Raw genomic sequence first — 24,721 nt, 5'->3', positions numbered from 1 at the left:
CCACCTGCTATCAAAAGGAAACAGTTAACAGTTTTTGATTAGGTATATGTGGCAATTTTTTTTTTTTTTGTGTGTGGCTGGCTCAGGCTGCCCTGGGGGCGAGGCTGGTGTGGCATGTGGTGCCGGGGATTGAACCGTGGTCCCTGTGTTTGCCTAAGCTTGCCAAAGCAGGTGCTTTAGACCTCTGAGCTATCTCACTGGCCCTATGTGGGAGATTTTACAAATGCAATGTGTTCTTTCATTTTTTGATTAAAATATCAGTTACTCAAAAGTCAATGACAGAACAAACCACACGTCCGTTCAGAAACCAAATAATATCAATGAAATAGAACTACTTTTTAATACTGATATAGAAACATAAGAAACAGTTGCTACAGAATGAAAGCACAGAAAGACTGGTTCTGCTGAGTATCCGCTTAGAGATGAAACAGAGACTGCTGGAAATGAGGACAGCGATGAAATTGAACACATCCTAGGTAATTTGAGGAGACTGTTTATCTGAAGATGAATAAAGCCTTCATCACAAAGAAAACAAGAGAAGAATTTGAGAAACAATTCCTGTGCTTGGTGCTATCCCTAAACCACCAGATGAAACAATATGAGCCTGCCCCGTGCCAGAGACGCCCACTCTTTTTTGTACCAGAAGTTGAACTCAGGACCTTGTACTTCCCAAGCAGGTGCTTATGCTGCTGAGCCCTCTCCCTGGCTCAAGCCTACTTTTTTTCCCCATAATTTTATTGAGAAACAAATAGCAATGGGACAGTTTCAAATCAAGCTGGTAGGACAGTTTCAATAATTAACACATTGCATGCATTCTTCCTAGTGGTTAATTGTTGTACAAGATGCAGACATGATGTCCTATTTACAAACACCATTAGAACAACTCCCTCTATTCATTAAGAGAATGTAACTATATATCTATCCTAACCACTTTGAATACACAGATACAAAATGGACATTCATCTGTATCCTCTTTTTTGTTTAGTTCTGTTATTTGAATATTATAGGTGTGTTAACTCAGCAAAATATTCTAAAAGAGTCCAGTAGCCCATAATAGTATTGGGTCTTCTGCTTGACTGGCAATGTGAGAAATTGTTGATCTGAGTCCCCTACAGCTCAACATAACAGCATGGCTTTACTTCTTATATTTCTTTTTTATACTTTTCTGCTGAATGGTTAAGACCAAGGTAGAGCAGGACCTATGCAACAAGAGTTGTAGCTTTTGGGTCTGATAAGGTCAGTGAAACCCCTCAGGATTTATCCTGAGATCCTGTACCTCAGATTGTAGAACCTTTGTCAGTGTCAGCCATGTGGATGAGTCATGGCCATTGCTTGGCCAATGTGCTCTCTGTGAAAGCCTGAGAGAATGTTTTCTCTCCATGTGACTCTCCTTAGGCACACTCTACATCATTGATCACTTTCCTCTTTGGCTCCATAATCTCCTTGGTCAGAAAATTTGGGACACTACTGAGTTACATGACATTACAGTACAAGTTCTCATATGTCCTGAGTCTTAATTGACCTTGGAAGGCTAGGACCAAAATGTTGGCTTTCCTTGCAGCCCTCCTTTTTCTCTAATTTTGGTCTGCAAACTTAGGTTGTTAACCATCCAGAAGACAAGCTTATTGTTATTACCATATACCTTAGTCAAGCCTACTTTTGAGTGGGTTTGGTTTATATACAGTTGCAAGTGATCTCCTCCATCAGGTGGGTGAAGCTGACACCTGCTTGCTTAGGTGTGATGCTGCAGGCACTGGACACTCACGATTTTGAAGACATTGCCTGTCAACATGGCAAAAGGGAGAATGTTTGAAATGAAAATGCTGATTCTTCTCCAGGTGCAGAGCACTGTATCCAGTGCCCCTTGGTATAAGTACCCAAATGGAGAGGATTGTTACATTCTTGTGTCTTCCGGAATCTCTGGGGCTGTCTCTGGCCTGCACAGCTTGGTGTTTCTCTGTCCTCACGGCTGCTGTTCTTGGAGTCTTTGTGAAGCGCCGAGACACTCCCACAGTCTAGGCCAACAACCCGACCCTCAGCCACACCCTGCTCAGCTCCTCCTGCTGTGCTTCCTCTGCGCCCTGCTTTTCATTGGCTGTCCCAACTCAGTCAACTGTGTCCTCCAGCAAATAACATTCAGACTCACATTCATGGTGGCTCTTTCTGCTGTCTTGGCCAAAACCATCACTGTGATTCTGGTCTTCAAGGCCGTGAAACTAGGAAGAGTAGTGAGATGGCTGCTGGTATCAGGAGAGCCCTGTCCTTCCAATCTGCTCCCCGATGCAGCTCACTCTCTGTGCAATCTTCTTTTGTCAACATAGACCCGCACTCTGAACACAGCCATATCACCATTGTGTACAATTGGGGCTCCTACACTGCCTTCTACTGTGTCCTGGGCACCCTGGGTTCCCTGACCCTGGCGAGCTTTGCTGTGGCTTCCCTGGACAGGAGCCTTACATTATGTTATAATTTCAATCACTTTTATCCCTGTTTCCACCTTGTCCCCTGACTGGCTCAGCGTGGCTATGAGCTGCCCTTTTCTTAACTCCTGCTGCTGTGGGCTTGAAGCTCACCAGCTACTTCCTGCAGCTTCAGTTCTCCTCAGAATATCTTGTCTGTTTGGATTTTGCTCATTGCCTGGCTCCAGTCTTGGACATAAAACGATCCCTTGGCACTAGGGACCTCTCTCTCTCTCTCTCTTTCTCTTTCTCTCGGTCTTTCTGTCTCTCTATCTCTTTCTGTCTGTCTCTGTCTCTCTGTCTCTCTGTCTCTGTCTCTGTCTCTCTGTCTCTGTCTGTCTGTCTGTCTGTCTGTCTCTTCATCTGTGGTGCTCTTCAGTCTTACAGTCTCCTCCAGAGGGCTTAGAGAAAGATATGTCCTGACCAGCTGTTGTAGACTGCTAACTGGTGGTCTACTGGCCACACCCAGCTGAACTGAACCAGCCTGGTACTGAGTGTGGCACCAGGCCCACCTGAGGGTTGTTGCCAGCAGCATAAGAGGTGGAACTGAAAAGCTGTTGAGAGGCTGTTAGGGAAGTTGTTGGAGCTGTGGGAAGCTGCTGGTCCTCTTGGGCCATTCTGCTAGAGGATGTTGTCATGCTTGCTTTCCTGATGAACTTGGCTGTTCTTGTCAAAGGAGGAGCTCAGGACCTCACTGTCACTGTGAATTGCTGTGATTTGTGTTTGGGGAGCTATGGTTCTGATCTTGAGCATCTCTTCCTGGCTTCAGAGGGGAAGATGGTACACTGCTCAGCCTCATGGAGAAGCCTACACATGGCTTTTCTGATGGGAATTGTGCTTCCTTCATTGCTGGAGGAACTCGGGACCTCACTGTTGCTGAGCATGGCTGTGGTACCTTTGGGGGAGCCCTGGTGCTTACCTTGATCACTGCTTCCTGGTTCCAGTGCAGACCCCTCAGCCTGCTGGCACAGATCCTTCATCCCACTGGCACAGACTTCCTAGCTTCCACCACTGACCTTTGGGCTTTTCCAGTGCAGATCTGTGAAATGGGCCTGCATGAGACTTTGTCCTGGGCTCTAGGGGATTTCTGTCTCCAACTGGACTTGGGGGAGGCATTGTTATGGGCTCTAGGTCTTCAGCTGGATTCATGCAGGATATTAGCATCCAGGCCCTCAACTGTGTTCTTTGGTCTTTAGCGTGTGGACAGATCTACACTCTTGTATGTGATTCTTTGGGTGATCATGAAATCTATAAAATGTATCTTCCTGGCAAGCACAAGGTCTTAAGTTTAGACCCTGGTAACAACAACAAAAAGTGCCCTGTATTTTATTGTCTACCTTGCAAAATCCACAAACCACTACACCAGGGAGGATGACATTGGGCAATGCTGCCCCTTCATTTTCACTGCTACTCAACAGATGTTTCCTGGATCTCAGATTTTTTTAAGCATGGGGTGGGGACATTTGCAAAAATGGATCCTCTCACCTCCTACTTAGATCCAAAGAAAAGAAAGCGGTATATCATATTAAATTAATCCATCAGTGCGGTCCATCTTTCCAGTTGAGAGATGGGTATAAGTTGTTTTTCTAAGATCCTCCAGGGAAAATCCAAATATCAAAGGGCTCGAGGCCCCCACTGTGGCCAATTTTCTCCCTAGCATGCAGGGAGCCCTGAGGATTTCTGATGTAATGGCTCCCCCAGGGGCTCCATGCCTAGAAGATGACACTCTCTTTACATGCACTGCAGTGGCCCTGTGTAGGCGTGTACTGCAGGAATAGGGGAAGGTTTTATTAGGGACTGTCCTAGACTGAGTGGGGTTGACATGTTCTTGGGACACTGAGAAGAATCTCAGCTTTGTGCACAGAGTCTGGTGAGTATAGTGAGAATTTAGAATCAAAGACTGTGGGAATCTGGGATCCCCGGTATGATTTACATACTAGTCAGTGGCCAGCTAGATGGTGGTGGTTTCTATAATCATGTTGAGTTCAGTTGGTATGCATATTTGAGTGGAAGGATGGATTATTCTCATCTAATTCAGACATTTGCTATTCTGTAGGGTGATGTTTGATTGTGAGACAGTGAATTTTCCCTATTTGTCATTTGTTGCAAACCCAAGGAGACCCACACACATCAAGGGGTCGCCTGTGTTAATACTCAACAATAAAATGTGTTGGCAACAGTGAGAGGGTGGCCGCCTGAAGTTGTCCATGGATCTGGGGCCATAGACATGAAATAACCATGGTTACACAGTGTATGTTGGGCCAGATCTGGAACTAGAATAAATCTTTCTGGTATATGTTGGGGTCACCTTTGGCTTAATTTCTGGGGACCCTGGCCATCCACAGTAATGATATCTTGTAGGAAGTCTTACCTCAGAACTTCAAGCCAGATCAGTTAAGTAGGAATCCCATGAAGTAGAAGGGGGTGGGAGCTCAGGATTTGAAATCAGACAACTTTCTTAGTTACCTGTGTGGCTTATTCTCTTTTGCTTGATTTGTTGACATCAGCGCCTACAATAAGCCATTTTCTTGTAGAATATAGTTATTCAACAACTTCACTAGGTGAGCTCCGTTATGGGTGCTCAAGCTATGAAATTGTCCATGAAGATCTTATGAACAATATAATTAGTGGAGTCAGATTCATTCTTAAGTATTTCATTTTTTTTTGGATGCTGTTGTGAAGGGTGTGGTTTCCCTAATTTCTCTCTCAGTGAGTCTGTTGTTTGTGTATAGGAAGGCTATTGGTTTTTGGGTGTTGACTTTGTATCCAGCTATGCTACTGAATTGGCTTATTAAATCTCAAAGTCTTTTGGTGGCGGCTTTGGGGTCTGCTATGTAGAATATCATGTCATCGGTAAAGAATGATAGTATAACTTCATCCTTTCATGTCTTTATTCCATCAAAGTGTTGTGTCATAGTTTGGTAATTCAGGTGACTTAGAATAAGATTATGACTGGGCATAGTGGAAAGAAGTGAGAGCTATTTATTTGTTGGTACAGGGTCTCACTTTGTAGCTTGGATTCATGGTGATCCTCCTGTCTCAGCCTCCCCAGTGCTGGGATTACAGGCATACACCACCATGCCCAGTTTTGGTAGAGAATAGCATGCCTGAGGCTCAGGGCTCACGTGGCATGCAGTACCAGGAATCGAACCTGGGTCTTTGCACTTGCCAGGCAGATGATTAGACTGCCAAGCTATCTCCCCAGCCTTAGAATTTAATTCTTATTTTGTCCAAATCTTGAGTATCTTCTTTTTTCCATAATTTTATTGATAAACAAATAACAATGAGACAGTTTGGTAGGACAGTTTTAATAATTAACACATTGCATACATTCTTGCTAGTGGTTAATTTCTGTACAAGATGCGGACATGATATCCTATTTACAAACACCATTAGAACAAATCACTCTATTCATTAAGAGAATGTAAGTATATATCTATCCTAACCACTTTGAATACACAGATACAAAATGGACATTCATCTGTATCCCTTTTTTTTGTTTAGTTCCTTTATTTGAATATTATAGGTGTGTAAACTCAGCAAAATATTCTAAAAGAGTCCAGTAGCCCATAATAGTATTGGGTCTTCTGCTTGATTGACAATGTCAGAAATTGTTGATCTGAGTCCTCTACAGCTCAACATAACAGCATGGCTTTACTTCTTATACTTCATTTTTATACTTTTCTGCTGGGTGGTTAAGACCAAGGTAGAGCAGAACCTATGCAACAAGAATTGTAGCTTTGGGTCTGATAAGGTCAGTGAAATCCCCTCAGGATTTATCCTGAGATCCTGTACCTCAGATTGTAGAACCTATGTCAGTGTCAGCCATGTGGATGAGTCACGGCCATTGCTTGACCAATGTGCTCTCTGTGAAAGCCTGAGAGAATCTTTTCTCTCCATATGACTCTCCTTAGGCACACTCTACATCATCGATCACTTTCCTCTTTGGCCCCATAATCTCCTTGATCAGAAATGTTGGGACACTACCGAGGTACATGATGTTACAGTACAAGTTCTCATATGTCCTGAGTCTTAATTGACCTTAGAAGGCTAGGGCCAAAATGTTGGCTTTCCTTGCGGCCCTCCTTTTTCTCTAATTTTGGTCTGCAAACTTAGGCTGTTAACCATCCAGAAGACAAGCTTATTATTACCATACAACTTAGGCTGTTAAGCTTAACCTCACTATCTGTCTGCATATCAAACATCTTAGGCAAAATATGGATCAGGTATTTTTCATCAAGTATTGATATGTTGAACTTTAAGTCCCTACAGAATATGATGAAAAAACATTTAAAAATTAGAATATATTTTAAAAATAGGCATAAAGAATTATGTAATTCTTATGTTTACACATAAGTCTAAAAATCTCACCATATACACCTTGAAGCAGGACAGTCCCACAATATTCCTTTTCATGTCTCTTGCTTTCATTCACCACCCCCTTCTTGAACAACCATCTACTCAAGAGACATCCTAGCAGCAACTGGCATGTCATGACAAGCAGTCCATATTCAGAAGACCAGAATGACAGGCACTCCAAGCATGAAACTACTATTACAAATTACCATCTTCAGTGCAGTAGCTTAGTTCACAGGTATCAGTATATATAGTTAGTCAGGGTGAGAATCTTTCCAATTAACTGCTAGATTAAAAAATCTTCTGGAGATTCTCAGGATCATTGACTTGCTCATCTTCTACATATAACTGTATGGCTTGACGTCATGTTTCCTAGCTCTTCTCCTTTCCCTCTCTTGATTAGTTAGTCCTTGAGATCCTACTTTCCTTTTACTTGTATTACACCTTTCTATTTGTATTTCTTCCTTTGAGTTCTTATACTAGGGAGACTATGATATTTACACATGTGTGTCTGGTTTATTTCACTTATGAGTACTTGAGTATCTTCTTTCTTTCCTACCCACCCACCTTCCTTAACTACTGGAATTTATGTTTTCTCATTCATAAAACATAGATGAATAATAATCTCTCCTAGCAGTCTTTTGTTTTTTTAAAAATAATTTTATTGAGAAACAAATAGTAATGAGACAGTTTCATAACCAATTACTAGCACAGTTTCCATAATTAATACATTGCATATTATTGTCTTAGTGGTTATTCATTGTACAAGATGCAGACATGATATCCTGTCCACAAACACTATTAGAATAAATCTTTCTTCTCATTGAATTAAGAGAATGTAGCTGTATGTCTGTCCTAACTATTTTGAATGTACAGATACAAGATGGTCGTTCATTTGTATCCCCTTTATTGTTTAGTTTTGTCGGTGAAGGGTATTCCATTGTCATTTAAATATTGTAGGTATGTGAATTCAGCAAAATATTCCAATATAGTCAAGTAGTCCTTAATAGTAGTGGGTTTTCTGTAAGACTGGCAATGTCAGATGTTTCCTAACAAAATTTTAGCTTTATGCCTATTTCATCTGTACTCAGTGGCATCAAGTATGTCACTGTGCAGTCACCGCCACCATCCACCTCCAGAATCTGAGGATTCAGAATCAGGTTTTGTAAAGGAAACAGCTGCCACCGAGTCAGTCTTTGTGGTGCAGGGGATGTGGTTGGGCAGAACGAGGTCCGAGTCTTTGGGGAAACTATAAAGCCCTAAAAAATGACTTGCACTAAACTATTGTACCAGTCCATATATTTGCCTCTAAGTTTGTGGCTCTAGGTTGGGAGGATTATCATTCTTCTGCATGGAGTCATAGAAATAATTGTCATATTCCAGGGACTTGTGCTGTTTGAACTGTGTATAATTAAGGCAATGTTTGTAGAAGTACAGATCACTTTAAACTCGCTGCAAGTGAGAGGTTTTTCGATGGAGGACAGTTTTGCACCGGGCGGGGGCACTTTTGGCAATCTTTTTAGTTGTCCCACTTGGAGGGGGAGTGCCACTCGATGTTCAGTAGGTAGCTGAGGTCTGGGATGCTGTTCACCAAGCTACAGTGTTTGGAACAGTTCTCTAAGACAGAATGATCCATGCCCAAGTCAAGTCAACGTGGCAAAAGCATATTTGTAAGACACTGGAGGTGGGGAAGGGGATAAATAGGCTTTTAAGACCTTGACAACAGACTACCCAGGCCAGAGAAGGTTGGCTCTAGCTGGTAAGGATGGATAACAGGAGTGAAGGGCTGAACTGAGCAAGCTCAGGGTGGTGACTATAACAATAACAATAACAATAGATGTGAAGACACATTGAGAATGTTCTATGTGCTTGGCAGTGTGCTGAAGCATGGGATCTCTGACCAGCAGTTGGATTTCTCTTTATTTTTAATTGACAAACAGTGTTGAATATTTCTTTTTCAAAATCAGATTTCATGGTGCGTTTTAGGTATATGATGATCCCCTTCATCACAGAAATCTGCGCCCGCACCCAACATGATTTCCCCTTCCCCTGCCATCCCTTTCACCCCTCTTCCACTCCTCATTCACAAAGCTTTGCTCCACGCTGGCCTGCTTTTCTCATCTTGTTTCTTTTTCTCTCCTCTCCTCCTCTCTTCCTCCTTTGTCCCCTCCCATTTGAACACTTTCTTCCTATTTCACTATCACTACTATACATTTTGGTTCTTATTTACACTTCCCGTTTCCCACACCAGAGAGACTGTGGTATTTACACAGGTACATTCAATTGATTTCACTTAAGAGCATAGTTTCAGGGGCTGGTGAGATAGCTCAATGGACTAAAGCACCTGTTTAGGCAAGCTTAGGCAAGTTAAGGACCATGGTTTTATCCCCAGCACCACATGCCACACCAGTCCTGCCACCAGCGTGGGCTGAGCTGGCCAGAGTCCAGGTGTAGTAGTGCATGCCTGTAATCCCAGTGCTGTGGAGGCTGAAAACAGGAGGATCACCAGGAGTCTGAGCTGCATAGTGAGACCCTGTAACAATCAAATACATTAAAAAAATATAATTTCAAGGTGCATCCATTTTCCTAGAAATGTCTTGAATATATCCTTCTTTACGGAAGAATAGTAATCCATTGTATAAAAACTCTCACGTCTTCTTTATCCATTTACCAGTTGATGGGCATTTGGGTTGTTTCCAGGATGTGACTGCTATGAGCTGCGCTGCTTCTGCTGTATGTATTTCTGAGTTGCAGTGGGTGGCATTTCAATACATATATATGAGGCATAATGTCACACAGGGGCATATCTGCAGGGTATATAATTTATTTGTTTGGGTGACATTCAAAATCCTACCTACTCTCTATTTTATTTTGTATTAGATAAAGTAGCAACTTTAGATTAGATAAATGTACGAACATGCATGCTACAGTGTCTTAGATTTTGTTCCTCTCCTCCAGCTGCTCCCGTGTGTGCATTAGCCATCTTTTACCTGTCCTCACTAGCATTTTGTGAAGGCTTTTAACCAGTAGTGTATTCTATGGTTCTCTTAGATTAAATTTTGTTTTCCACACACAAGCTAGGATATGTGGAATATTTTTGTGCCAAATTTATTTCATGTAACAGGGCTGCCTCCAGTGCCCCCATGTTTTTACAGAGATATCCTACCCTCCCCTGCTTTTTTTTGTGGCACCAGGGATTGAACTCAGGCCTTTGCGCTTGCCAGGCAAGTGCATAGTCTACTGAGCCATCTCCCTGGCCCCCATGTTTTTAGAAACAAAAAGATGACCCAGAATATCACCACTTATTTTATGGAGGGTGAGACCATCTCTTCTCCTCCATCTGCCTTGGGAACTGTGAGGAGACCTTCCACACTCAGCTCTACTATTTACTTTTCTGTGTTTCTGCTGCTGGTGTTGTGGTTGATGCTTGAGCTCAAAATCAGGGTGAGTTTGGCTGAGCACGGAGGTGGATAAGGACAGGATGAATCATGATTTAAGTGGGCTGCTGCTCCTGACCCCTGGTCATCTTTCTCATCCACCTCACTCACACAGGCAGTATTTACCAGAGACACAGCATTTTCCGGATCTAGTGGCTCACAGTAGTCATTGAAATTGATTCAAAGTAATCGTTGTGGTGGTCCATCCTTTCCCTCCTATCTAAGTTTTTACCAAAGGAGGAGCCAGTCAGGTCTGGAGATAAGTAGAGGTCTCTGTTAGCTTCCCAAAATTCATTATTGGGATTTCTGAACATATGGAGAAAGAGCCGGAACCTGAACTGGAACCGGAACCAGAGCAGAAGCCGGAGCCAGAGCCGCAGCCGGACTGGAAGCAGAAGCAGAAGCAGGAGGGCCAGCAAGATTGCTTGGCAGTCTAAAGCGCCTGCTTAGGCAAACTTAGGCAAGTGCGCAGGTACTGCAGATTGATCTCTGGCACCATATGCAGCACCAGCCCCACCTCAGGGGTGGGCTGAGCCAGCCACAAAAAGAAGGAAAAAAAAAAAAAAGAAAAGAAAAAGAAAAAAGCAGAAGCAGGAATTGGACCCACAGCCTGAGCTGGAGCAGGAGCAGGTCTAGATCCAGGAGTCATAGTGGCAGGAGGTCAGACAGTAGAGACAGAACCATTCAGAGTTCCAAATCCAAAGAAAGTTGTTCTTAAAGAAAAAGAAAAAAGAAATTGATTCAGACTGTGCACTGATCACCCATTTGTCATATACTGCCTGAAATTCAACTATAATTGGTAAACTAATTGATAGCCCTCCCTCTACTTCCCACAGGTATTAAGCCTACCATCCACAGTCATCCAGTATACTACCGTTGTGCCTACATTATCTGCATTTTATGGACTCATATCATCACTTTGGTCTCTGGGATGGATTTCTCTTTGCTCCAGCTTGTCAAGTAGGCATTTGGACCCAAGTGTTTCTGTCTGTTTTTAAAAAATTGATAATTTTTTTAAATTGTTGCTCCAATCCCTATTTCACCTTCCAGTTTTATTGGTGCCTGCACTCTCATTTGGACCAGGACTCCTGAGATGGACAGTATTGAGATATTCCACCAAGACTCTGTTGACACTGCCCCTAAGTTGGAACTCAAAATTTCAACTAAAAGGATTAATGGAGTGTGGCCATGTGTTTTATTCAAATAAGCACTTTGATTCTCTTTTACCCCATAACTGCAGCAGACATCACTTAATGATCAAGAATTGTTAATTTCCCCTTATGTACCAATTCTAGTCGTGACTCTATAACACTTCCCGGGACAGTGTCCCCCACAGTCACTACCAGTTGATGGCATTGGATATGTGGGATGAAAATCAGTTTTCAACCATACTCGGGTTTCTCGCCGTTGGTCTCCTGGACTTTCTTGCTCCTAAAATATGTTGAGTAAACATGACAGATAGGAATGAATCGGTGGTTTCAGACTTCATTCTGGTGAGCCTCTTTGCTCGGTCGGGGTCACACCAGCTCCTCTTCACCCTCGTGGCTGCCATGTTCATTGTGGGCCTTCTGGGTAATGCCATTCTGATCTTCTTGATCTACGTGGACCCGCGGCTCCACACCCCCATGTATTTTCTGCTCAGCCAGCTCTCCCTGTTTGACGTTGGCTTCCCCCTGGTCACCATTCCCAAGATGGCATCAGACTTCCTGCAGGGAGAAGGTTCCATTTCTTTTGGAGGCTGTGCAGCGCAAATATTTTTCCTGACAATGATGGGTGTGGCTGAAGGCGTCCTGCTGGCCCTCATGTCTTACGACCGTTATGTTGCTGTGTGTTATCCCCTGCAGTATCCAGTGCTCATGCGGCGCCAGGTGTGCCTGCTTATGGTGAGCTCCTCCTGGCTGGCAGGTGTGCTCAACGCTTGCATCCAGACGTCCATCACCTTGCACTTCCCCTACTGTGCCTCCCGCATCGTGGACCACTTCTTCTGCGAGGTGCCAGCCCTGCTGAAGCTCTCCTGCGCAGACACCTCTGCCTATGAGCTGGCGCTGTCCACTTCCGGGGTGCTGATCCTTCTGCTTCCCCTTTCCCTCATCGCCGCCTCCTACGGCCACGTGTTGAAGGCTGTTCTACACATGCACTCAGAGGAAGCCCGAAACAAGGCCTTCGCTACATGCTCCTCACACCTCACTGTGGTGGGACTTTTTTATGGTGCAGCAGTGTTCATGTACATGGTGCCTGGTGCCTACCACAACCCACACCAGGACAACATGGTCTCCCTTTTCTACAGCCTCGTCACACCCACACTCAACCCCCTCATCTACAGTCTGAGAAACCGGGAGGTTAGGATGGCATTGGCGAAAGTGCTGAGCAGAGCTGCACTCAAACCAAACTGGTGACCACATGAGGAAATGCTGCGGCGACCTCAGTGGCTCTGCACCACACCCATCTCTCCAAAATTATGCGTTCCAGGGGCCAAGACCCTGTGTTCAAACCTAAACATCTGAGTAGTTTCCCTCTGCCCCATAATAAGTCAGTTTCATGCTTTTCATGACGGCCTTGTGGAAATCAATAGCAACAGTTTCAGTCACTGTAGCCTATCAGTTCTCTAACAATGTACCATTTCCATGAATAGGTCCTACCTTGTTAGGGTGAGATCTGTTATGGAATTGGTAATTATGCCATTGAGACCATGTGTTGTTGACATGCTCTACCAATTGTATATCCTTTTATGATTTTTTTTTTCTTTGTGGTAGCAGGGATTGAACTCAGGACCTTATGCTTGCCAGGCAGGCACTTAAGCTGCTGAGCTATATCCCCTGTATATCCTTTTATGCTCATTATAGTTTTGAGATGTAGGGGTTATTACCTTTTATGTTTAAGAAAAAATAGACTCAGAAAAAAATAACTCATGAATAGCTGCATTGCAAGGAAGTGGCAAAGCTGAACTAAACTGATCGTCTTCTTATGCCAAAGACAACCCAACCACTGTGGTGTGTGACTCTGAAGTAGCAATAACTTTGTGTGTGTGTGTGTGTGTGTGTGTGTGTGTGTGTGTATCTGTGTGTTTGTTGTTGGCTGGTCAGACATTAGAGCACCCCATTCCTGAAGATGCGAATCACTGCTTCCAATAATAGTGAGCCTACACTTAAAAGCATTTATAAAATATACAGTAAAAATTGGGGCTTATTGAGACTTTCATGAACAATTATGTTCTGGCTGCATTACCTATTGCCACGTATAATTTTGGGGAGGAGTAGTGCTGATCAAGCAGTTGTGAACAAATACCAAGGTACTGGGCAAAGTTAAACTTTGAAAAATATCTCTCAGCAGGTCTATCATGGTGAGGTTGGCTTAAGAAAATTGCACATACTTAAAGTGTATGTCAAGTTTATTGAGCCTTTAGTTCATATATCCTAGGGTGAAATTAATTCCATATACTTGAGACCATTACTCCTTTAGTCCATAAGTCTAGAGTGACGTGCTAATTGTGTGCTTAAGGTTTTGAGGAACCATGAATATGGAATCACTAGGCTGGGGAGATAGCTCAGTGGCATAAGCTCCTGCCTAGCAAGGGCAAGGTCCTGAGTTTGATCCCCAGCACCATCAATTGCAGTATTTTAAATTCCCACTTGCAATGTGTGAGGGTTCCCACTCATCCACACCATAGCCCACATGAGCTTTCAGCACTGGTCTTGCAAATAATCAACTTATAAGCAACTGATGTGGACACTCAAGGCCATGTGCTGAGCCTCAAGGTGGGTACCAATTGTGGAGGTGTTGGCACTTTTAGGAGGTAAGGCTGATATGGGGGAGCCCTGTGAGCCACATTCTCAGATGGACTTGCATAGCCCTTTTCACTTCCAAAATATCAAATAGGGTTGGGGAGATAGCTCAGTAGACTAAGTGCCTGCTTAGGCAAGCTCAGGGACCAGGATCAGATCCCAAGCACCACTTGCCATGCCGGCCCTGCCCCTGGGCATGCTGAGCCAGTGACCAGAGCAGTGACACACATCTTTAATCCCAGTGCTGGGGAGGCAGAAAACTGTTATGGGTCATCCAATATAGGAACCAGATCAGCCAGATAGTAGTTTTAAGAGCCTTTATTACTGAGCTCAGGGTCTTCAGCCAGCTCTCATACAACAACAGACATAGGAAGCAGGAGGTATTTATAACAGAAATCCCATCCTGTTTGGTAAGCAAATTTGTTATCCAGCACAGAACCACAGAAAACTACATTTATTTGACACAGCTGCAAACTGTTTGTAACTAGGGGATCTTTCACAGTTTAGGGATAAGCGCATATTTTTACAAGATACATCCTAAGCTGAGTACGTTTACAGGAGACGGTTAGGGAGGGAGTTTGCTTCAGCTCGCTGCCTTGACAAGAAACAGTTATTCATTGTTAAACAGCCTTGAGTAGAGAGTGATAACAGAAAGCACGAGGTTTCTCCTAATAATGCTCACAGTTAAAGCACAAAATTCAGTTAACCCATTACAAAAACAGGAGGATTGCTATGAGTCCAAGCTGCGTATCGACCTGTACCACATACATGGAAAAAAAAAAGCCAAAACAAAAATAGCAAAATCATAACCTCAATCTTTTCAGGTCACAGTGTGATAAATAGAAGTAAAGAAGAACAACTGTGCAAATCACAAACATGCATGACATGAAAATTTTCTTGAGGGGCTGGTGGATTAATGAGGAAGTGAGAAGTTACAAATGCATCAAATCAAATGAAAGCGCAAGCTCATCATAGCGATACCGATGACATACACCACATGCGACACAGAGAGGGACATTTATAAACACAATTGTCAATATAAAAAAATTGAAATATTTAAAATCACTGGAAGAGACAACAGCAGGAGTTAAAAAGAATCAAGATCCTGACAAGCTCAAGGGCCTGAGTTCAATTCCCAGTTCTGCAAAAAAAAAAAAAAAAAAAAAAAAAAAAAAAAAAAAAAAAAAGAAAAAAAAATCCCCAACATAAGTGCCAGGAAAGAAATAATAGAGATGACAGCACAACTATATGAAAAAGGGACTAAAAATACAAAAGAGTAATGTAATAAAATTTCAGTTTATTTTAAAATATAAACATTCTGGCTGCCTCCTGTGCAGTCCTAGCGCACCCCACAGCTCCCTGGGCCCCAGGGCTGAGGGGCTGCACCTCCTCCTGGAGCTTTGCATCCGGAGCCTGGGCCTGGATTGTGAGGAGCCCTCGGCTGAGGCCCCTCGTGATGGATGCTGAGGCTTTTGGCTAGGGCTGGATCACTGTGCCTCACCGCTGCAAGGCCAACTGCTGCTCCCACCAGTGCAGTCAGGTTTGCGCACGGTAGCCACATATCCACAGCCACATATCCACATGGGAACAAGACCACCCAAGGGCTCTGGTGGGCCCTGCTGCACCCCTACTGAGAGGTCTCCATTTGATGTGCTCTGTTTCAATGACAAGTAGCAGATTATGGCAAGATTGTTAACACGGTGATGGATTACTGTGTCTGCTCTTAAGATGAGGGACATTGGATGCTGTACCCCAGGACTGCACCTTGAGACCCTCAGCCCTGTCGCTCAAGCCTCAGAGTTCCCACCACCTCTTCCCCTGAACTGTTGGGGGCTGCTGAAGCTGAAACTGACCCTGTGTGGAAGGCAGGACAAGGTTTCATTGCCTAAAGCAGTCAAGCTGCCTCAATCTTAAGAAAAACATCCTGCCTGGACTTGGGGGGGGGCTATGGGGCTATTAGTCACTAGGCAACTTTGTCCATTGTTACTTTGTAAAAGTATAAATAAGAGGTCTCAGTAGAATAAGCAGTTCATCTGAGTTCAATCCCTGGTTCTGCCAAAAAAAAAAGTATAAATAAAGGCCCTTTCTATTGTTCTGGAGCTCCTCCTACCAGCCAGGCAGAGGGGTCACTGCCTAACCCAGCTCTTGTCTTCTTGTCTATCTTTTCCTTATTCCTGCTGCCCAGGCTTTCTCCCTGGGTACAATGTATCACACAGATCAACAGGGCCCTACACTGAACAGCACACCTTATTCCCTGACCAGGCAGTGAGCCCTGAGACCGAGGCCTCGAGGTGGCAGGTGGGGACAGAAGGGCGAGGGCTTAGGAGAAAGGGAGAGGGCAGGGTTCATTGTTTGAGGTTTGCAGGTAACAAGGTTTGGCTAGAAACCAGGGGAGGGGAAGTGTGGGAAGAGGCAGAGGCATTTGGGGGATTATTTATTTATTATGAGTTTTAATTTTTGGATTCTTGGTTTTATTGGGACAGGAGGGCTGCTGTGCCTCACCGCTGCAAGGCCAACTGCTGCTCCTGCCAGTGCAGTCAGGTTTGCGCACGGTAGCCACATAACCACGTGGGAACAGGACCACCCAAGTGGGCTATGACCCATGTCCCTGATCCCCCAAACCCTGATTTTCCACCATCCACAGTCAAGCACTTGTAGGAAAACTCCAGGGTCAGTAATGGGAGTAAAGGGCAAAAGGGTGGGCATGTGAGAATTTCTAACCCATAAGAACCCTAATTAACCTTCTTTTTAAAAATATATATTTATTTTTTTATTGAGAAATAAATATGAATGAGACAGTTTCACAGCTGATTAATAGGACAGTTTTGATAGTCAATACATTGTACATTGTTATCTTCTTAGTGGTCATCCATAGTACAAGAGCAGACAGGATATTCTGTCCAAACACTGTTAGTACACCTCTTTCTTCTCATTGAGTTAAGTGAAAGTAGCTGTAAATTTATTCTAACTATTTTGTATATATAAATATGAAATGATCTTTCCTTTGTATCTTTATAAAAATTTATTTTTATTTTTATTTTTTTGTCCCCTCAGAGGTGAATATTCTATTGGCATCTAGCTACTATAGGTGTTTGAATTCAACTAAACAATCTAACACTGTCTAGCAGTCTATAATATTAGTGGGTTATCCTCAGAAGTTATTGACTTGAGCCTTTTACAGCTCATCATATTAATATGGATTTACTTTATATACCTTGTTTTTATACTTTTCTGCTGGATGGTTAAGACCAAGATATAGCAAGACCTATATAACAAGAAATGTAACTTTTGTATCTGATAAGGTCAGCCAAGTACTCTCAGGATTTATCCTGTAGCCCTGTACCGCACTTTGTACATCCTTTTGTCAGTGTCTGACATGTGGATGAGTCACAGCCATTGCTTGACCAATTTGCTCTCTGTGAAAGCTTGAGAAAATGTTTTTTCTCTCCATGTGACTCTCCCCAGGCTCACTTTAGATCCTCGAACACATTTCTCTGTGGCTCCATAATCTTCTTGATCAGAAAATTTGGAGCACAAATGAGTTACATGATGTTACAGTACAGGTTCTCCTATGTCCCGAGTCTTCACTGACCTTGAAAGGCTAGGGCCAAGGTGTTGGCTGACCTTGCACCCCTTCCTTTTCTCCAATTTTGATCTGCTAACTTAGGTTGTTGACCCTCCAGAAGAGAAGCTAATTATTAACCTGCAATATATGCAGTTCAGTTTACCCTATCTGTTGAAATATCAAACATTTTGGCATATGCTCGAACAGGTATTTTCCATCAGATATTAATACATTGAACTTTAAGTCCTTACAGAATATGAAGGAACAATAATTCTATAAAAGTAGAAATAAGCATTTACATATTTTTCAAAGAAATTTAGAAACCTAATCATATATGGAATTGTAAGTCCTTATCCTAATTAACCTTCTTGAGAGACAGTAAAAAGTTAGGGATTAAAAGGCAGGGAAAGGGAGTGTGCGCAGCATCTGCAATGTATATACAAGCTGCTAATCTCCTGGCCAGTTTTCTTTACAGCATGGGTTTATTTAGCCCAGAGATGGGGTGGATACAGGCTGTGGAGTGTGGCCCAGCCTCTACCTTCAGGTCAATAAAAGAAGGAAATGATCTCAGAGTCCCTCAGGTCTGGGAAGAGTTTGGAGGGGCCAAGGAAGGAATGGGACAGCAAGCTGAAGGTTACATGGCATTTGGGTCCAAACCCACGCCACCACTCAAGACTAAGGATGGAATCAGCTGACTGAGGGGGAAGGGATTCTGGATGGGATATTTTAGTCTCCCAATCCCTAAGCTCAGGGTAGAAGGAGGGAAAATATGGGAGCAGAGTATCTGCAGTTTTTATTTTCATTTATTTATTTTTTGTGTATTTGGTACAGGGTCTGCAGGGTCCACCGGGTCTCGCTATGTAGATCAGACTCGTAGTGCTCCTCCTGTTTTTAGCCTCCTAAACACTGGGATTACAGGGACGCACCACCACGCCCAGTCTCAGTCTCTGTCTGCGCCTTGAGGGTGGGGCCGGCACAGCACGCTGGGGATTGAATCCCAGTCGCTGTGCTCTGCCCAGGCAGGTGCTTTAGTCTGCTGAGCTATCTGAACAACCCTACAATTTTTATTTTTATTTTACAGCAGTATCTGGCAGCAGGGAAGGGACATTATTGTGGGAAATGGCATCTGACAAGGCTAGTTACCGTAGAGGATGGGAAGGATAGAGACGCCCTAGTATGGAAGGCCAGGTAGAGGTGGCAGGCAGGGACCAGCTGCTGCTTCAGGTCACTAGTGGTGCCCATTCATTTGTCCCGCGAACCTCACCCTCCTTCCTCTGGACTCAGTGGGCCTCAGTTTCTTCTAATGGAATGGAAATAGCAGTATGCATCACACCCAAGAGACGAGTCCTGAGCTCTTACCACAGGTGTCCTTTTTGGACTCAAATTACCTCTTACCCAGGCTGCAGAGATAATCAGCTCAGCAGACTATGCACCTGCTTAGGCAAGCGCAGGGCCTGGGGTTTGATCCCCAGCACCACATGCTGCACCGGCCTTGTTGGAGGTCATCCCCATGATAAGTGAAAATCAGCGAAGTAGCAATATATTTATTTTAGCACTTGTATATATATTGCAAGGCTTTATAAACCCTTCCCACACTCTTACAAACCTTTCCTACACCTTTAAAAATACTTCTAATATTCTTAACCATTTTCTGAACTCGTAAACCTGCGTAATTTTAACAACATTCATATACAGTACGGTCCTACAAAATCCCACCATATAGCACAAAATCACCCCCCTAAATCGTTCAGATGAGTATTTTTTGAAAACCTGCAAAACGCCGGTGCCGGCCCGAGCCTGTGGCTGCACAGCAAGCTGGGCGCCACGGACACGCGCTATGGGCGCCGCCCCGCATCGGCACAGCCGCGGTCATCGGCAGCATCCGCCTCTGCTCCCACCGCCTCTCATCCGCCGTGGAGCTCAGACATCTCCCGCGCCATGCGGTGGTCGAGACGAAGGCTGCTCTCCTGGAGGTCATCCAGCTCGCCTCCCTGGACCCGGACCCCTGGGTCCTCATGGTTGCCGACATCCTGAAGTCCTTTCCTGACATGGGGTCACGCAACCTTGACCTCGAGGTGCAGAACCCCAACGTTCAAGATATTTTGGGAGAGCTTAGAGAGCCAGGACCTGAACAAGGATGCCCTGACCACACTGGCCGGCCCGCTCACGCCATCTGTGAAGCACTTCCAGCTGAAGCGCAAGCCCAAGAGGAGCACGCTGCGCGCCGAGTGGCTGCAGAAGTCTACGGAGACAGCGCAGCAACCGAAGGGGAGCACAGGGGTGCCGTTCTGCGCCAAGGCCAGCGGGCTGCTCCGCAAGGTGGACACCACAACCCTGCTCGAAGGCATCCTGAAGCAGGCGCCCTTCCGGAGCCCCACCACATCCAGCATCTTCAGCCCTGCCGGGAACCAGACCCCGATCCCGCCATCCAGGACCCTGTTGCAGAAGGAAAGGGGTGTGAAGCTTCTCGACGTCTCCCAGTTGGGTACTGTGGGCGCCGGCCGTGAGGCCAAGCGGCGGAGGAAGACACTCGATGCCGAAGTGGTAGAGAAGCCGGCCGAGGAAGAGACAGTCGTGGAGAACGCCACCCCAGACTAGGTGGCTGGCTTGGTGTCCACACAGAAACTCGGGGCTCTGAGCGAGCCTACTCTTCCATCCACCAGCTACCTGCCCTCTGCACCCAGGGTGGTACCTGCATCCTCTTACGTCCCCAGCTCCGAGGCGCCCCCAGCTCCATCATCCCGGGAAGCCAGCCGACAGGCCAGTCGACCACCTGAGGAGCCCAGTACTCTGAGCCCCACGCTGAAGTTCAAGCAGAGGGCTCCCATGTACAACAGTGGTCTGGGTCCTGCTGCACCCGCACCTGTGGCTCCCACTTCACCCCTGACACCCACCATGCGCCCAACTGTGTCCCCTGCCACACAGATGCCTCCTGTGGCCATGGTGGCCCCACATACCTAGTACCCTGCCCAGCCCCAGCCTAAGAAGAACTTGTCCCTCACGTGAGAGCAGATGTTCAGGACAGCCACCGAGGTCACACGGCCCGAGAAAGCCCTCATCCTGTGCCTCATGGTGGGCTCCAGAGGTGTGGCCTGAGGCTGGCCTGGAGGGATGTGGGGGTGTCCTTGCCACCCCCCCCCCCACTCTGCTCAACCCTCCCTGTTCCTACAAAGAACCCATGTCAGGAGCAGGGGGACGCGATCCAGATCAAGCTCAGCGAGCACACAGAGGACCTGCCCAAGGCTGACAGCCAGGGCAGCACCACCATGCTGGTGGACACTACGCCACAGGCCAGTCGACTGGCTTCAAAAAGTACAAGCCCATGACGAACATGTCCTGAGGGCTGCTTGGGCCCGGCCAGCTCTGGACTATTTAAATCTTAGCTCATTTCTTGGGGGTGTTTAGAGCTTATTTTTTAATATTTTAATACGGGTTACTTTTTGTGTGATCAAGATACTTTTTTGGATTCAATATTAATATTTTTGAATGTTAACGTTAACCAAAAAATGTAACTTCCTAATTCTAGTGCCTGTTAGATTTTTACCTTTCTCATTTTTTTTATTAAAGAAATTCCACTGAGGGCAAGGGTTTCTTGCTGCTGTGCTGCCCTCCTCATGAGAGTGGGAGGGGAGCAGAGGGGGTGCCTGGCACTGGCAGATGGCCCTGGCAGTGCCCAAGTCAGAACTGCTGGGCCTTGTACCCCACCGGTGCCTGTCAGTTTTGTATCTGTCTTTTGCATTATGTGGACATTTGAGCCTCCCTTTTGGGGACCTGCTCTTGGGTAAGACTGTGTGTGATTAAAGCTGAACTTTTCTACAGGAAGAAAAAGAAAAGAAAAAAAAAGAAAAAAGAAAAGAAAACCTGCAAAACAGTGAACCCGCGTTCCTCGAGCCGAGCCGTGAAACAGCGAGGGACGACTGTATGTCCTTCCTCCTGCCTGACAGCTCGACAGTGCCCGAAGCCGAGGGCGGAGGAGCTCCACACCCAGCCTACCTCACCACTAGCACCTGTGGCCCCAAGCAAGAGCCGGGAGGATGTGGGCAGGGCGAGGTGTGGAAGGCGCAGGACCACGAGACCACGCTGAGGAAACCCCGCAGTTCTGGTCTGGTGGGAACAGGAATGAACCTAAGTGCAGCTCATGCCGGAGAGCAGGCCTGCAAGCCTCGTTCTTCCAAATGAATCTCTTCCACTTAGGCCAGCCCAATGGAGGGGCAGGGAAGGTGGACCCCTGGGAAGGAGATGGTGAGTTGGAGCATCTTACTCCGGTTCTTATAGTCACAGAATGAGGTAAAGGATTTTAGTAGAGGAACAAGAAGGACCTGTTCAGCTTTTTAACTAACTTCCTTCATAAGGGCTTCTCCTCTCAAGCCCTGTTAATCCCCTCCCCGACCCTGTCAAATACCTCTTGATCTTGGCAGGGTGGGGTCTGGGCAGTGGGTTTCGGGTAACTTCCCTCACAGAGCCCAGACAGCTGGGGGTTTAAGCTTTGCGGACACTTAAAATATTGCCCCTTGGACTGGGGAGATAAGTGCCTGCCTGGCCAGCTCAAGGTCTGGAGTTCGATCTCTGGTACCACATGCAGTGCTTGCCCCCAAAGTGGGTGTGGTGGGGCCTGTGCTGAGGAGGTGGAGACAGGAGCAACTTTATGAGTCCGAGCTGCATAGCGAGACCCTGTATCAAATAAAAAGTAAAATAAAATAAAAAGGTATTGCTCCTTTACTACCACCAAATAAAGACCTCTGTGACAGCGGAAGGGGAATTTCTCTTGTGAGTATAAATCTGTGAGCTCAGGTCTCAGGTTCCTGTTCTTTCCTGCCCTCCCAAGCATGGGTGAAATAAAGAGGCTTGGGGACACACTGGAAGCTGGCACTCCTCCCCCTAGGAGCTGGCACTCCCCAGAACCTTGTGTAGAGCTGGCCAGGGCCTATAGGAACATATTTTAGTGTGATTATTCACTTTGTGTTTTTCATATTGTGTGCGTGACTGTCTTTGTTTGTTAAGTGTGTCTGAGGACTGTGGTGTTGATAGCGCCTTGGAATGCTGGGAAGGGACTCATTCATGGAAATCAAAGCTTCCTGGAAAGATCCACTGCACAAAGGCTATCAGGCAGTTTTCAAGTCATGTGACAGAGGGCAAGGCTGGCCCCAGAGTTTGGGGACAGTCCTATGACACAGTCCAGCATTTGAACCTGAATAAAAAGTAACCAGTCAAAGAGCTCAGAATTACAAAAGTAAAGTTCATAAAGCTTTATCTGGATTAACAACAGCAAAAAGGAAGATCTAAGTAAAGTCAGAGATAAAAAAGGAGCTGTTACAACTGATGCCACGGGAATGCAAAGGTTCATTAGGGACTTGTAGGAAGACACCATCTGCTAGCATGTTGGAAAGTCTGGAGGAAATGGCAAATTTATGCTTGCAGATAGACTAGCAAAATTGAACCACGAGGATGCAGAAAACTGATTGTGTCACTAACAAACATCCTCACAATAGAGAAAAGTTTAGGACCAGATATCTTTATCATTATTATTATTATTATTATTATTATTATTATTATTGTTTTAGTATTTTAGAGCAGGGTCTATAGTGTCTCATTACGTAGATTGGACTCATAGTGATCCGCTTGTGTTCGCCCTCCCAAGCGCTGGCATTACAGGTGCGTGCCACCATGCCCAGTCTCTGTTGCTGGCTCAGCACACCCTGGGGGCGGGGCTGGCACAGCATGGAGGGGATCAAACTCCGGCCACTGCGTCTGCCTAAGCAGGTGCTTTAATCCACTGAGCTATTTGGCCAGCCCAGATATCTTTATTATTGATTTCACCAAAATTTATTTAGTTTTTAAGAGCTATAAAATGATTTATTAGTATACAAAATGTACTCCAGGGCAGTCCATTCAGAATCCCTACTATCTCTCAGGAGCTGCCCTGTTCCCCAACAAATTCCTTTCCTCCAGCAAATTTTCATACTAAGAAAGAAGAAACAAGAAAGTTACTCAAGCCTTTTTCCCTTCCAGGGAACTCACTAAAAATATCCCAAGGGCCTTAAAGACATAATAAACTTGCCCACTTTGCTCTGGGCCTGTGCAGATTAAATAGCTCTGTAGAATAAGGGCTTGCCTGGCAAGAGCAAGTGCCTGAGTTCAATCCCCGGTTCTGAAAAAAAAAAGAAAAAAAAAAAAAGAAAAGAAAAGACAAGACATTAGAAACGATACAGAATTTCACTATAAAAAATAATAAGGATTCAACAAAGGTCTTTGTATTATATGTTATTGTGAAACTGGTTGTTTAGGTTACCAGATATAAATATGCAAAGTTGGTAAAAAAAAAAAAAAAAAAAGAAAAAGGTTATATCCTCAAGTTGCTTCCACTTACTTACGAAGGCTTCAAGTTTATTTTTCTTTGTAGCTGAGTAACACTCCACTGTATAAAAATACCACATCTTTTTCATCTCTTCCTTAGGTGACAGGCATTGTGGTTGTTTCCAAGACGTGGCTATCACGGACTGTGCTGCTATAACCATGGACACACATATATCACTGCATTATGTTTTCAGTTCTTTTGGGAAAATTCCCAGTAAGGGGATAGCTGGGTTGAATGGGATTTCCAGTGTTAGTTTTTTAAGGAGTCTCCACACTGATTTCCATAACAGTTGCACTATCTACATTCCTACAAGCTGTGGAGAAGGGTTCCTTTTCCCCCACAGTCTCTCCAACATTTGTTGTTGATTGATTTTTTTATGATAGCCATTCTTTCTGGAGTGAGATGGTATCTCAGTGTTGTTTTAATTTGCATTTCTTAAATGACCAGTGATGTGGAGCATTTTTTCGTGTATTTATTTGCCTCTTGTCTTTCTTCCTCTGAGAAGTGTGTATTCATCTCAGTTGCCCATTTTTGGATTGGGTGTTTAAATTTTGGGGCCCTAATGTTTTTTAGTTCTTTATATATTCTAGTTAGAAGACCTTTGTCTGAGTGATTATTAGTTAAGATTTTTTTTACAAATTAGTGAAAGGTACAACAGACACAGTTAAATGGAAAGAAACAATTTACAACAAAGAGAGCAAAAGGAGAAAAGTTAGGAAATAAGGTAGGGGCAAAACCATACATGTATATATACGAGTTGGATAAGG

The 24,721-nt window shown here is 44.7% G+C and overlaps 1 protein-coding gene and 1 pseudogene across 1 annotated transcript; both read left to right on the top strand.

Annotated features, from left to right (window-relative positions):
• Positions 1 to 11,703: 11,703 nt before the first annotated feature.
• LOC101563223 (olfactory receptor 2Z1) lies at positions 11,704 to 12,648 on the top strand. The gene has a single exon (XM_004644919.1). It carries the CDS (start codon positions 11,704 to 11,706, stop codon positions 12,646 to 12,648), a length of 945 nt encoding a protein of 314 aa, XP_004644976.1.
• Positions 12,649 to 14,056: 1,408 nt separating this feature from the next.
• Positions 14,057 to 21,005, top strand: LOC101562825 (annotated as a pseudogene).
• Positions 21,006 to 24,721: the final 3,716 nt, after the last annotated feature.

The sequence above is a fragment of the Octodon degus genome, unplaced genomic scaffold (genome assembly GCF_000260255.1).
Source record: "Octodon degus isolate 3935 unplaced genomic scaffold, OctDeg1.0 scaffold00214, whole genome shotgun sequence".
Classification (NCBI taxonomy): Eukaryota; Metazoa; Chordata; class Mammalia; order Rodentia; family Octodontidae; genus Octodon; species Octodon degus.
This window is presented reverse-complemented; position numbering and strand designations above follow the sequence as displayed.

Coding starts and splice junctions, on each gene's coding strand:
- LOC101563223 (XM_004644919.1), top strand. CDS start 11,704: ATGACAGATAGGAATGAATCGGTGGTTTCAGACTTCATTCTGGTGAGC.